This window comes from Eptesicus fuscus, chromosome 17, assembly GCF_027574615.1.
Source record: "Eptesicus fuscus isolate TK198812 chromosome 17, DD_ASM_mEF_20220401, whole genome shotgun sequence".
NCBI classification, from domain to species: Eukaryota; Metazoa; Chordata; class Mammalia; order Chiroptera; family Vespertilionidae; genus Eptesicus; species Eptesicus fuscus.
In genome coordinates this window covers 13,788,570-13,802,589 of record NC_072489.1, presented here as the reverse complement: position 1 = coordinate 13,802,589, position 14,020 = coordinate 13,788,570, and the positions used below count along the sequence as shown (strand labels likewise).

General features: G+C 43.9%; 1 protein-coding gene across 22 annotated transcripts in view; it reads right to left on the bottom strand.

The window, feature by feature from the left end:
* KCNMA1 (potassium calcium-activated channel subfamily M alpha 1) overlaps positions 1 to 14,020 on the bottom strand; it is a 689,823-nt gene that overhangs the window by 20,236 nt on the left and 655,567 nt on the right. For 12 of the 22 annotated variants that reach the window (XM_008145317.3, XM_008145319.3, XM_008145320.3 and 9 more), the window contains 2 exons: positions 8,310 to 8,423; positions 3,476 to 3,606 (listed from right to left, as the gene is read on the bottom strand). In XM_008145317.3, coding sequence (XP_008143539.1) covers positions 3,476 to 3,606; positions 8,310 to 8,423 — 245 coding nt within the window. Of the gene's footprint in view, positions 1 to 3,475; positions 3,607 to 7,489; positions 7,571 to 8,309; positions 8,424 to 14,020 lie in introns of all 22 variants that reach the window. The other 10 variants (XM_054729031.1, XM_008145306.3, XM_008145307.3 and 7 more) reach the window with 1 other exon arrangement.

The window sequence follows — 14,020 nt, the reverse complement described above, 5'->3', positions numbered from 1 at the left end:
TAGAATGAAGGTTGGGACAGTGTGAGGGCTGGGTCTTCATCTTTCTTCTTTACTGCCTGGCATTCAGTAAGCCCCAACGTACTGCTTAATAACAACAAGCACATATAGAGCTTGTCATGTGCTAGGTTCTGCACTAATCACTTTACAACCTTATCTCATTGAGTCACCTCAACAGTCCCATGACATAGATACTTTATCACCCCACTTTAAAGATAAGAAAACTGAGGCACAGAGAGGTTAAGGGAACAGAGACGGTAAATTGGGGTGCTGGGAACAGCATCCAAGCAGTTTGGCTTTTGAGTTCATGACTTTTCTTTCTAGGGAGACTCCCGGTGGAACTCAAATCCAGGATGAGGATGGGGGAAGTGGTAGCAGTGGGGAAAAGAAATCTGAATACCCATGTGCCCATTTCACCTCTAACTACAGAGAAGCTTATTTTCATGCGTGTGTGTGTGTGTGTGTGTGTGTGTGTGTGTGAGAGAGAGAGAGAGAGAGAGAGAGAGAGAGCACAGCAAGCTGGTGTTCTGAAAAATACAGTTTTTAGTCATGATCTTCTTAGAGGCATGAGCCCATAAGCATAATTATTCCCTCTTGCCACGTGTTTCTGCTGTTGATTTGTAGTAGAAAGCCATGAGGCCATGTCTGCAACATCCCTATCTGTTCCAGGATTGCCTGTGATGAATCAAAACATTATTCTTTTAACAAATGAAGCAGTAAGCAGCAGGAGTGGAGTTATAAAGGACAATATTCAGGGGATGTTTAGACACGTGATTAAATGGCAATTCTGGGAGGTGTGCTAGGAAAGGGAGAGCATCATCTAAAGAGACACGTGTGGATGTCCTGACGCTGTCTGTAAGCGAATGCCTGTGATGGACGCTTACCTCTGGCTCCTGCTGCTTGGAGGAGCCTCACTTTCTCAATTTATATTTCTGTCCACCCTGTCTTGGTCCTTGACACACTTGCGCTTTCTCTCTCTCTCTCTCTCTCTCTCTCTCTCTCTCTCTCTCTCTCTCCTTTTAATTAATTAAGGTTGGAGTGGAATGCAAAGAAATCACAGATAAGATTTTATCAGAAGGTGTAGATCCAGTGCCCCCACCCCCACCCCATGGCCAACATGTGTCTCCTTGGCTGTGTAGAGCTGAAGTTCTCTGAGGCTCAAAACCAGTTTTATTCCTTGGATCCAGGGCTGGTTTCATGGGTGTGTGGCCTGTGTTGTCACCCAAGGTCCATGCTCAGAAGGGCCCCTCACTTGATTTAATACCCTGCTGCCACCATTTTGAAATTCTTAATAATTTATGAAAAAGTGGCCTTGAAAATTATGTAAGCTAGTCCTGCCTGGCATATACTGAATGTCTGGTATGACAAAACATAAATAATTTTATAAATTTGAATTAAAAATATTTAATAATATATTTGCAATTCTGAAAACAAAAATAAACAGTTTAATCATCTCCTAGTGAGAACAGCCTTCTATAATCTCTCTAATTAGGATCAGAAGTAAAATGACATTTTCAAAGAGACAAATTACAGAAATCTGCTGGAAACGGAATGTGGAGACTAGAAGAACCAGTGCAGAGAATACCGTAGTGTAACAAGCTTGTCCTCCAGCTTCTGTCATTCGTTCCAGCGTGCTGAAGGAGGCTGCCCCAACTGAGCCCCACATCACCAGCAGGTGGTAAGGCTGGGCTCAGTATCCTCAGGCCATCAGGACGATCACAGCCTGGGAAACCAAGAGAGCCCCTCCCTGGGGACCACTTTCTTTCCTTCTTGGCTTGGAAAGCGGTGGTGTGGCTTGGAGCCCAGTCAGCCTTAATTCAGATGAATGCTGTTTTATAATTATTTTTAAATCTATAATTCTGATTTTTAACTCAGATATACTTGCAGTTGGACCACATTCAGCAATAGACAATAACCTAAATAAGTCTTAAAAAGCTTTATATTTTTTTCTTTCTTCAAATAGAGGTCCTTCTGGGATAGTCTTTGATGAATAGATGAGAATAACGCATATTAGCATATCAGTTGTATAACTTGTTCAGGAGAATAGCCTTCTTAAGCTCTTTAAGAAATGTATGTGTATAAAACCTCTCTGAGTTATGTTTATGATCTTAATGTGTTCAATAAAACTCTTTTTCATGGATTCTCCAAAGGTCAGTGTTTATCCAGCCTATGTCTGCATTTTCAAAAATTGCGAACTTGAGAATTCCAAAATATAGAGCCTTTTCTATATAATAAATTAAGACACTCAGTGGGAACATGTCACAGTCCGCAGGTTATGATCCATTCAAATGTCTGCTTTTATAGTTCAGGATGGCTCCATTAGCTGGGACCTATTTTTCAACTGTTCTTTACTTTTAGTCTCAAAAGTGAATAAAACACTGCACATCAAGTTATAGAGAAACTAAAGATGCTTTTGGTCCCTCCGCTCTCTGCCACCACTCCAGTCCTTCCCTGCCACAAAGAACAATTGGGGTCTGGCCCTCATGCCAGGTCCTCACGCCTGGTCCTCACGCACAACTTATGTCTCAGTGACTGGCACTGACCTAGGAGTCACCCTTGACACTTTGTTCTCTTCATATTCAACCTATTCCCAAGTCCTTTCAATTTACCAACAAACACCACTGAAATCTACACAACTCCCTCCTCTCCACAGTCCTATCCTAGTCTAAGCTATGGGAACCTCCTACTCAGACTTCCTGCTGCCACCCTGCCTCCTGAACCATCCTCCACACCCCAGCCCAGGCAGTCCCCTTAGAATGTAAACCTGATCACAACACTTTCCAGCTCCAAACCCTTCGATGCCTCCTCATCGCTCTTTAAATAAAAAGGCCATCAGGCTTGGTGGCTCAGTTGGTTGAGCATCATCCCTTGCTCCCAAAGGTTGCTGGTTCAATTCCTGTTCGGGGCACATACCTGGGTTGCAGTTTTGATCCCCAGTTGGGGCACATACGGAAGACAGCCGATGGATGTGTCTCATCTCTCTCTCTCTCTCTCTCTCTCTCTCTCTCTCTCTCTCTCTCTCTCTTTCTCTCTCAGCATGTCCTAGGATGAGGATAAAAAAAACACAAAACAACCTTGCCATGTCCCCCCATCCCTCTCTCACTGTGGTTCACCCACACAGGCTTTCTCTGGCTTCCTTGAGATTGTCAGGTTCAACTACCCCAAGGCCTTTGCATTTGCTTTCCTCTTTAGGGGGATACTGTTCCCCACAAAATCTCCCCTCTTTATTGCTCAGATTTTGATATAAAATGTGTATTATTTCTTTATGGAATCTCTCTCCAACCCTGAGACCAGGTCAAGTGCTCACCTATATTTATTCTTAGCCTTACTTGAACCTTCAAGAATTTGAATCAACATTTATGTGCTTGATAATATGATGAACGTCGGGATCCCCTTCCAGGCTCCACGGCCGCTCATGCTCCAGCCCCGCACCCCCTCATCCGGAAGGTCTCCACTCCTGGATCCCGCACCCACTCACCGCACTCATGAGAGAGTCCAGGACGCTGACGGCAAATGCTGTCCCACAGGCAAATGGCTGCGTGAGGTACAGTTCTGTGTCGGGGTCATCGTCATCGTCTTGGTCCAGAAACTGAACATTAGTATCGTTCACTAGAAAAAGCATAAATAAGAATTAGCTCAAAAAACTCCACACGGTCAGCGAAACCAGAGGAAGAGCAGGCTAGTGGCTTAGAAACAGCGAGGTCACTGGAAAGGAAAGCATGGGAGAAGCTGTGGATGGTCTGGGGGTGGGGCCGTGGGACTCAAGGGACTGCTCCTCCTGACTGTTCCAGTTTTCCAGGCCCGGAGGGCAATGCATTCAAGCAGGCTTGCCCCATGGCAGGCTGCGGGAGGACTAGCGGACAGTGCTGGTCAGTCCTTTGGTATAGTTTTAGAATCATGACCGAAAAACACCCTGCCGTGTTTTTTGGTAGCCAAGCCCTTTGAGAGACGGACATATTTCAAGGATGAGTAGCCAGGATTAGCCATGCTGGATGGTAAGTTTAGCCACAAGGAAAAGAAAGCAACCTATTAAGAGTGAAGAGCAATTGGCTGGGAGCACAGCAGAGGCAAAGAGCAAAGAATTCACCCGCAGGCAGGCACAGCCCACGCCCTGCCCCGAGATCCGCCTGGGTAGTGGCTGGTGCCCCCAGCCCTGAATCTGGGGGACACCCCACAAGCCATGCTAATACAAAGGCGACCCCACGTGGGGTGTTTGCCGGCTGCCTCCAGCAAGCAGCTGACAGAGACTGGCTGTGCATCCGAGGCGCCTGGGATGCCCACGTTTCTCCCTTGCCTCTCCTGAACAGCTGTCCTTCCTGCGCTCCAGCTTCTGCAGCCCTGGGTGCTGTGTTTTATTCCGTCTGAGGATTCCTCAAGGACTCCTCCAGCGTGTGCGTGCAGACTGATTGGCTGTGTCACTGAGATGCCTTTAACTTATTAAAAATTGAATGACAAATTCATTTCCATTGCCATCTTGACTTCAATGATCAGTTTTGCAGAGCAAGTAACAGTGGGGGAAAGACTGTGGTGGGGGAAGAGAGCACTCGTGATTTCTAGAATAATTGTTGTGCTTTTAGAAAAAGAATAGATTCGATTTCCTTTTTCGGATTCCTTTCTAAAGTATCAGTAGCTAATTCTCTTTCCTAGAGTAGTTTTTCCCCAAAAGTAACATTTTGGGTAACAATTTTTTTTCTAATTTTTGTTTATGTATTGTATGAATCAGAATAAATGATAATAGGATCAAAAGCTAGGCACGGAATTATGTTTACATGACACTTTCCCTAGAGAAAGATTCTAAGGGGGAGAAATCTTGACTCTGGTCTTCCTCAGTTTATCACATCCGGGTCCACATGGTTTCAGCAGCACTGAGTCACAGGCTCGTGGGTGAAAGTGCAAGACGCAGGGTCTGACAAGCAGGCTTTGGGTTCAGGCTCTGCACTAACTCCCTCTGTAGATCATCGCTGCACACCTCAGTTTCTCCCTCCGCAGATGGGGCATGACAGCCCCTCTTGTGAGGTTGTCAGGACACCACTATGCTTGGCCCAGCATCTTGACAGATGTCAGCTGCTCTAAGAATCACCTTTCTGACACTAAACCTTCAGTCCACCCCTTACGTCTGGAAATCCTCAGGGTTCAGAAGCCCATAAGGTCTACTCAGAGATTCTACCATGGTCAACTCATAGCTCCGCTCCTCCCTCCATGTACCCACAAGCATGCTGTGGGTTGGCCACTGTTGAGTCTTTCTACTTTGTAAATCAGAAAATGTGACCTGGGACAACATGCAGAGGACGTGGTTTTAATTACTTGTAATAGCTCAGGAGGGAGTGTGTATGGACACCTCAAAAGGAGAAGCGTCGATTACCTCTTTTCATGATGATGAGGAAGGGCTGGTACTAGACTTAGAGGGGAAGTAGCCAAAGCAGGGAGAGGTAAGTCTAAATTTTCAGTGAGCTGGGGTTAGAGTCACCGGTAACAGACTTTAGGGTGTGAGCCAGGGTTCAGTGAAAATCCTGTGCACTGTTCTGGGGTACCCAGTCTCAGGAGGAGGATAGCCAGTATGACCCTCATCCTATGTTACAGAACAGTCATTATGCAGGTGCTAAGAGGTGATTAAAACAATCACCCCAATAGGTACAAGGTCAAATACAACTGGGAAACAGGCAGGTTGAACAGCTTTAAAGTGGTCCTTCCTGTGGGACTTCTACGGGACTTTGACTCACCACCATCAATTGGAACTCTCCAAATGGGTGACGACTGGAATATACTACACAATTTTAAAAGTTTGTTTGACCTTGGCATCCTCTATGATTCTCAAATTGCATTTTGCTGGCTTGGAGTATGCAGAATACATCTCAAAACATGTAGTAGGCAAATAGTAAATATTTGTGGGGACTGGGGAGGTGAGGTGGTCAGAGAATGACTGTATGATTGCCCAAGGTGGTCTGACCACTAGAAAAATCGGGCTTAAAGTCGAAGGCACAGGCAATGGGCATCATGGGAACATGGGAAGTTCTCTGAGCTAATGGAAGACATCTGGTGAGGACAAAGTCCTCAGGAGACTCAATGATGCTCACTGAAGGCCTGAATTGTTGCCTCAGATTTGGGGCACCAAGCTGTTTCTTTTCTCTTCTACTAATCACAGAGCAAGGTGACCTAGCTAGCTGGCAGCACATGAGTTCCAAATGGGAAAAGCAATTCCTAAGGGAGAATTCTGAAATGCTCCGAAGGCTTCTGAGATGGACACGTTTGCATGGATTTTCCAACCAGAGGTCGTGCCTGCAGGAGCTCCTTGGCTCTCTGACAACACTAAGATTTGGGGCAGAGCATTCCCGAAACCGAGGCTCTCAGCCAACTTCTCTAAACATGAAAAGATACCTCTTCCACTGGGGGAAACAAAAAATAGTGTGATACTCCTCGACCCGAGCGAATTTGTCCTGATAAATAGCCACATCTACAATAATGTGGTGCTGAGTGGTGGACAATTTATTCCTTAGTTCCTAGACACCTTGCAAGCAAGATTACTGTGTTAAAAGCTGCTCTTTTATTTTGAAATATATTTGGGGGCCAAGAAAATGGCATGTTAGTTTCACTTGTGAGTCATTTGAAGGCAGGTGCTCCCACCTCTCTGTCCAGCCCTCCGCCGAGCGGCACTTTCGCTGTCTCTATTTAGAAGATCAATCCCCAGTTCTGAGACCTGCTGCTGATGGGCGCCTTTCAGAGGAATTAACCAAGTCATGGGCACCCGTGGAAGGGCTTGACAAATGCAGTCATGACCCGGCCCTTCGTCTTCCTGGTGAGTCAGTCCACTCTGAATCTCCTAGAGCAGGTTCTGGGCCAGCAGGGAGGGGTCAGGCTGTGCCCCCCGTGCTGCTAACCTCATCCTTGGCACCCTTCCTGAAATCTGCTTTGGAAAGAAAAGGTCTCCTAGGAGCCTGTTGCTTTTATAGCTTCAGAACCAGAGCTTCTGAGAAAGGGCCTAGTACGAAAAAAAGGCAAATAAAGTCAGAATAAAGGAAAATAAACAGCTGGAGGGAAGGCACTATCTTAGGTTTCTTATCTTAAAATTTTTATATTTTCCCTTTGACTTCCTCCGAGAGCTGTGAAGACATGTCAGTCAAGCTGACAGTGTGTTGGAAGAGGAGTATAAGGGAGAAGGCGGGAGAGCAGGGAGACACGTGGAAAAGAAAAAGAAAAAAAACACAAGGCCCAGGCCAAAGAAAATGCATTAGAGCAAAGATGCTTTGAAAACAACTGCCAGGTCAGATGGGTGTGATCAAAGGTTCCCTGGTGCCGTGTGGGGGGAAATCATTAAGAAAGGCCAGAACAAGACAGTCGATTCCAACCAGAGCCACAAATAAAACGCATTCAAAGCAGTGCCATGGGGTAGCCTTTCTGTTACAGCCGGCGAAATAAAAAACAAGCTGATGATGGCTGGGAACACCAACAACAGAACAAAAGAGATACTGATGTAAAGGAAAACAGTGCTTCTTACCCAGTTCAGTTATCATTAGAATGTGCGTCCCACTGTTTTTTTCCTGATTGACTGATACCAAAGGCAACTTGCCAGGTTTAGCTAATTGGATACAGCATTTAAGGGTTGGGGAAAGGGAGTGGAGGAAAGTACAGAAAAAGAAGAGAGTGAGGGAATAACAGAGGAAACATTCTAAAGTAAAGGGACCCGGGACCTGGACCATAGGTAGGTAACATTGATAGTGGAAGCAGGGAGTGACATGGCCAGGTGAAAAGTGGGATTCCACTGGCCAACAATCGTGGCCCTCAAAACCCCATCACTTTTGGACCCGAGTGGCATTCACTGAAAATGGCCTTTGTCTGAGAAGTCCAGTTAGGACAGATTTAATGTAGCGTTATGAAACATTAGGCCAACACTTCTCCCCAGTTTTCCAAATGGGATTTGTTTAGAGCTGGAACTTTGTGCCTCGGTGGAGGGTTCTGACTATAGGAGCTGTCCAGAGGTGCTTTCCATGAACATTACCATGAGTCCATGGGCTATGCCTTTCCTTCCTTCTTCTCCTTGCCCTGATTTATGTCCCAATTTAAAAGCCATCATCACATATTCCTTTGAAAACAGTGCCCAGATGAAGGAAACTGTCTATTCATCTCAGAGGAAACATAGATCAGTTTTGCCTTTTGCTAATCTGATATTTCTACACATGCTTTCTTCAATCTCCTCTAAACAAATCCCACTAGAGCCTACTATCTTGAAGGAGCTAAAAAAAACAGGCCAACCTCTTATCTGACATGGTTGGAAGAGAGAACCAAAAAGTCTGCCCACGGCTGCCGTTCACCCCTACCTAGTTCAGTGATGATGGGGATGTTGACCCCAGTTGTGATGGATGGCTGACGCAACATCCCGTGCACTGGGCTGTTGTCTGGCGAGGTTCTGTCCATTCCCGGAGGTGTGAACCCTGGTGGGATGTAAAAAGAGAAGGGAGAAAATTCAGTTTTGTGAAAAATTTAGAAATAATGAGAGTTCAGGGTATATACACAATAAAAAAAATGTAGCATATGCATTATTTATAGGTCAACAATTAGCACTCCCAGGATAAACTCTGATGAATTGATTTTAGAAGAACAAAGTAGGAGACTATTGGAAATAATTGTAGCCCACTTTGATAGTTCTCTAAAAACCGGTCTCTACAACAATTGTTGATCTTGCTCACAGAGTTTTGTTCCCCTCTCCATGCAGGCACACGTGAGAATTATACCCAAGGGCCTCCTTGAAGTTAGATGTGACCAGGCAACATAGGAAATGTTCTGACCCACGAAAAGTGAACAGAACCATGCATATCATCACCTCTGGTACAAATCCACCCACCGCCTGTCCTCCCAGACCATGGCAACCGTAGAGATGGCTGGGAAGCAGCCCTGGACAGCAGCCCAGACCCACAAAGCATTCTGAGTGAGGGAACAAGCAATCTGTATTGCTTTAAGACACTGAGATTTGTTTGTTGTCAGCACAGCATGATCTAACCTATCTTGTTATCATAAACCCATTGATTGCTTATTCTCTTGCCAGCGAGGCTTACCTAGGTTTTTGACACAGTTCTGGCCAAGGGGAAGCAGTTGACAATATGCTTGGGGGTTTTTAGGGGGTGTTTCCTTGCTTTTAAAAAGAATCACATAGGAAGAGAGATTCTCTTTTAATCCACTGGACATTGCTTTTGTGCCTGCAGTGCCTGGAACTGTGGCAGCCAACTCATAACTAGGATGGGCACCAGCTGAGGACAAAGTCAGATTAATGATATCGGCCGAACTGAATGATGAAAGACAGAACAGGAAGAGCAGTCCTTGAGTTCCTGACGAACCAGCCCTGGAACCCAAAACCAACTGACCTCAGGATTTCTTCCTACAGGAGATTCCATATATATATATATATATGGTTATATGTATAGAATAATAAGATTTCATATAAATTAATTATATATAAATTTTATATAAATAAATTATATATGTAAACTATATATGATTATATGTATATAAGATTTTATATAATTTTATATAAGTAAATTACATATATAAATTTTATATAAATAAATTATATATAAGCTATATACATACCTATATATCTATATATCTACATATCTATATATGAAATCTCCTGTAGGAAGAAATCCTGAGGTAAGATGGTTTTATACACACACACACACACACACACACACACACACATCCCTTTTGTTTAAGCCAAAATTAGTTGCTTTTTAAAATTAGTTGGGTTTTGTTTTTATACTTACAACTAAAACCATCCTGACTGATGCCTATGCCACTTGCTCAGAGTGGACCGTGAACTTCCCAGTGTGCCTAACACAGATCTCCTAACATAGAAGTGGGCACAGTGAACCGGAAAGTAGCCCACTTGGTTTATGATTTCTGTGGTCTGGGTTTCTTTGGGTCTCAGACCCAAATCCCAAGTACATATTAGGATGAGCTTAACCCAGCCACAATTTCAAGATTAGTGAGGGTGAGAAATCGTCCCAGCTAGGCTGAACAGCTTCCTCTTTAAGGATGTGCACAGATACATATGAACATGAGACATTAATTTACCTCACACATTCATGCAGTGAAAATTAATTTAACCGAGAGAAGCACGTGGCAAGTGGTGCATCAGCTCTGTGCTGGCTGCAAGGCCCCATCCGCTCCTCTACCTGAGAGGACAGGCAGACACCTCCACGCTGGTTTTTCTTCTTTGCCCTTGAAGGAGTGCTATGTGGGCTCATCAATGAATTCGGTGTTTACAGACACAAAGTCACTTGTTAAGTTCCCGAGGACAAAATTCCAAGTAGGTTGCGTGACCAGTCTCCCCACTTACTCTGCAGTAATGTGACACGATGGGCTTGACTCTGGCATGATGGTGTGTGCGACTCCCTCTCAGGAAGGAAATGACAGGTGCTCAATAACTGCCTGTTTGGGAGGTGCATGATGCACGAAATGCCAGAAAAAGATAAAAGTGTTTGCCTATTTTCTGCTCTTCCATATATAAATTTCATGCTATTGAATGCCATACTGTCAGAAAGAAAAAAAAAGTTTTATTTACTTTTCATTCCCTGGTTGCACTTAATGTTATTCTTTATATTGACATACTATGTACAGGGTAAGCAATTTTCAATTACAGCGTAGTGTCCACCTTTCTGAACTTTGGAATGCGTGTGTCTCAGCCAACCACATAACCAAGAACATGCATGTTGAATGCCAGCTGTTTCCTTGCCCCAGAATAGTGAAGGGGAAACTAAACTGTTTTCATCAGAAGTTTCGTTCAAAAGCGTGAAAAACTGCAAGTGACAGCTGCGCAGATTCAGTGGATGTGACGTTTTTGAATTTCTTCAACTTGACAAGTAAACACCTTAAATCGGCAATGCTATATGCATAATACATGGCCTGTATTTTGACATCCATCATCAAATGCTGACTTGAGAAAATACGGGTTTGTACGTCAAGGAATAGCACCGTAAAACAGGGAGAAATGCGGGTCCCATGGTATTAGGAAAACTGTATTTCATTACAGAACCTGCAACGAGCCAAAGTGTCCTTTTATTTCATCTTATTTAAAAATCCCATTTGCAGCTGTGAAAAGACTCAATCCCTTTGCATGAAACCTTCATTTAGAAATGACATGCTTGCTTCAAGGGCCTCTTTCATTTTGCTTTCATATTCCATTTTCCCCTTCAGTCACCAAGCCTGGTTCCATTAGCATCTGCAAACTGACAAACTATGGTGGGTGTCCAAAGACACCTCTCCATTAAAGGTCCCTCTCTCTCCTACGCATGACCCCAAGGACAGGGTGCTCTGGTTGGCAAGAAAACATCAGCAACTTTAATGTCTCTTTCTCTTTGGATACTTTTCAAGTCACACATTTTTAAGAGCAAAAAGAAAGACGAAAGACATAGACTCCGTCCTCCCCTTCCCCCCCTCGGATGTAGAGTTGTGTTAAAGATGAACAGAATTTATTAGCATTGTTTCTCTCACACAGGTCCTAATATGGGAACACTGTGGTTGAAATGGCAGATTCCTTAAGTGATCTTGGAGAGAAGAGAATTTGGCCACCTTCCATCTGAAGGGATGAGGCAAGCCCGCCTTTGATGCCACTAGATGTCATTTACCCCATTCGTCAGAGCAGCAGTTGATAAAGGGACAGGTCCAAATTGTGTCCAGGTCTCTGAATGCCTTCCTCCCATTGTTGTTTGCTGCAGTGGACACATCTTTGGTTGAACTTTAATTCTCTCTCCGCAGGGACACGGAGTAAGCTATAGGGATTCTATACAACTAGAGAAAGTGAAGCTGGGAAACACTCCTTTCATTAATTAAACTAACACTTGGGAAACTAATTTTAGAAACAACAATTTATTTCCCCAGAATAGGTGAGTAAATGACATTAGAAAGATGAAGTGAAAAATTCTCAGTCAGGAAAAGATTCAAGTTCAGTGATCTACAGCCCTGGCTCTTCCTGAGATGGTCTCCGGATTCTTTAAATGTGTCTCCATTGCTCTCTGCTGGTCATGGACAAGGGAGGCAAGCTTTGAGCTAAATGTGGCCTCCAAAGAAAACCTGATTTCCTTAAATTGAAGACCCCTCCCCTTTCCAATCCTCAGGGCAGATGTGGCCAGCTTAGGTTATCTGTTCTATTCTTTTGGCAGAGGCATAAATGGGCCCAAGCGGGCCCCTTGCCAAGCATGGTCGCTCCCTATGCTGTATGAGAACTTTAGGCCAGAGACTGGGTTTTCTATTTCTTTAAACTTCCCAGGTTGTCTACAGAAGGCCTGGCCAATAGAGAAGAAACAGAGTAGGCTTTATAGTCATACGCCATGAGTTCAAACTCTGCCTCATTCACTAATTAGCCACATAACTGTAACCATAGCACAAATTTTCTCCAAGCACCTGATTCTTTGTCTATAAACTGAAAGTATCTCCTACATAGGGTAGTTGTGAAGATAACATCAAATAGTGTGCTCAAAACATTTAGTGCAGCCCTGGCCAGTGTTCTCAGTGGTTAGAGCGTCAGCCCGAGCACCGAAGAGTCTCGGGTTCAATTCCTGGTCAAGGGCACATACCTACATACCTGGGTTCACTCCCGGCCCCCTGTCAGGGTATGTTCAGGAGGCAACCAGTCAATGTGTCTCTCTCACATCAGTGTTTCTCTCTTTCTCTTCGGCTCTCTCTTCCCCCTCCCTCCCTTCCATTCTCTCTGAAAAGCAATGGAAAAAATATCCTCATGTAAGGATTAACAAAAAATAAAAAAGTAAAAACATTTAGTGCAATGCTTGCTATAAAGCAAGTACTCAAAAATGTTGACTACTGATGTTAATATTTTACTAGGTACACGATAAATATTTGTGGATAGGCACAGCATCTATCACCACCCCTTCTCTATAGATAAGAAACCGAGGTAGCTTTTGGTAGCTTTTGTTTTTAAGGACAAGGATGCTCAGTCAACTTTATTAGAGAGGGGAAACCTCTAGCCAAAGAGCCATACAGCATCAAGCATGTAGTTCTCATCGGTTTTTGTTTTGTATTTTATTCATTTATTTATTTACTTATTTATTTTTTTTTTGAGAGAGAGAGAGAGAGAGAGAGAGAGAGAGAGAGAGAGAGAGAGAGACATCCATCAGCCACCTTCAGCATGCCCCCTACTAGAGATAGAGCCTGCAACTTGACCTGTGCCCTGACCGGGAATCAAACCGGCAACATTTTGGTGCATGGGGCAAAGCCCAACCAACTGAGCCACACAGGCCAGCGCGGATAGATTTTTTTATAAGGAATTTTCACATAGAGAAAATCATGGGAAATTAATGGAAATGCAATAAGCAATGTGATAAAAATATAGCCCAAAATATGTAAGAAAGGAGGATTTCAGAAACGAGGACAGCTAGGATTTTCTTTAAGTATTTTGAAGAATGTATGAAAAGTTCTTACTTTCTTATAGCAGCCACAGCACCTCTCTGGAGTGTTTTATTTTAGACCTAATCTTCCACTTCCCATTTCCACATGGGCTATGCCAGGGCTAGATGCACTCAGCCTCTGCCAGGGAAATTACTGGAAGGTTAAGTGACCTTTAGTTAAATTAGACAAGGAAGTTTCAGGATGGCTTTGAATTAAAGAATTCAATACAAACACTTGATCTGTTCCTAAGAAGTGCAAGGAGAAGAGACACTGGAATAAGGAGATCATCAAGGTTTCATTTTTATTAATTGTTTTGGGTACTTGCTGCACCCATGCACACAGGCACAGCATCTACCCGGCACCATGTGGGTGCAAGCAGAAAAAGACAAGATCTATTGCAGAATGGTTAGAAAAGGGTGCTGGGGAAATGTAGGCATGAGTGCACTAGAAAAGGAGAAGACTCGATGTCAAGGAAAGACAACAATGTTCTAGATCTAGATGAAGATAATTGAGAATGAAGAAGGTGGGCCTAAATATAAGCTCGAGAAAAAAAAATAGCTAACATTTATTGAGTGATCACTATGTACTAAATTCTGCTCATATAATAACTTTAGTTCACAAAACCATCCCA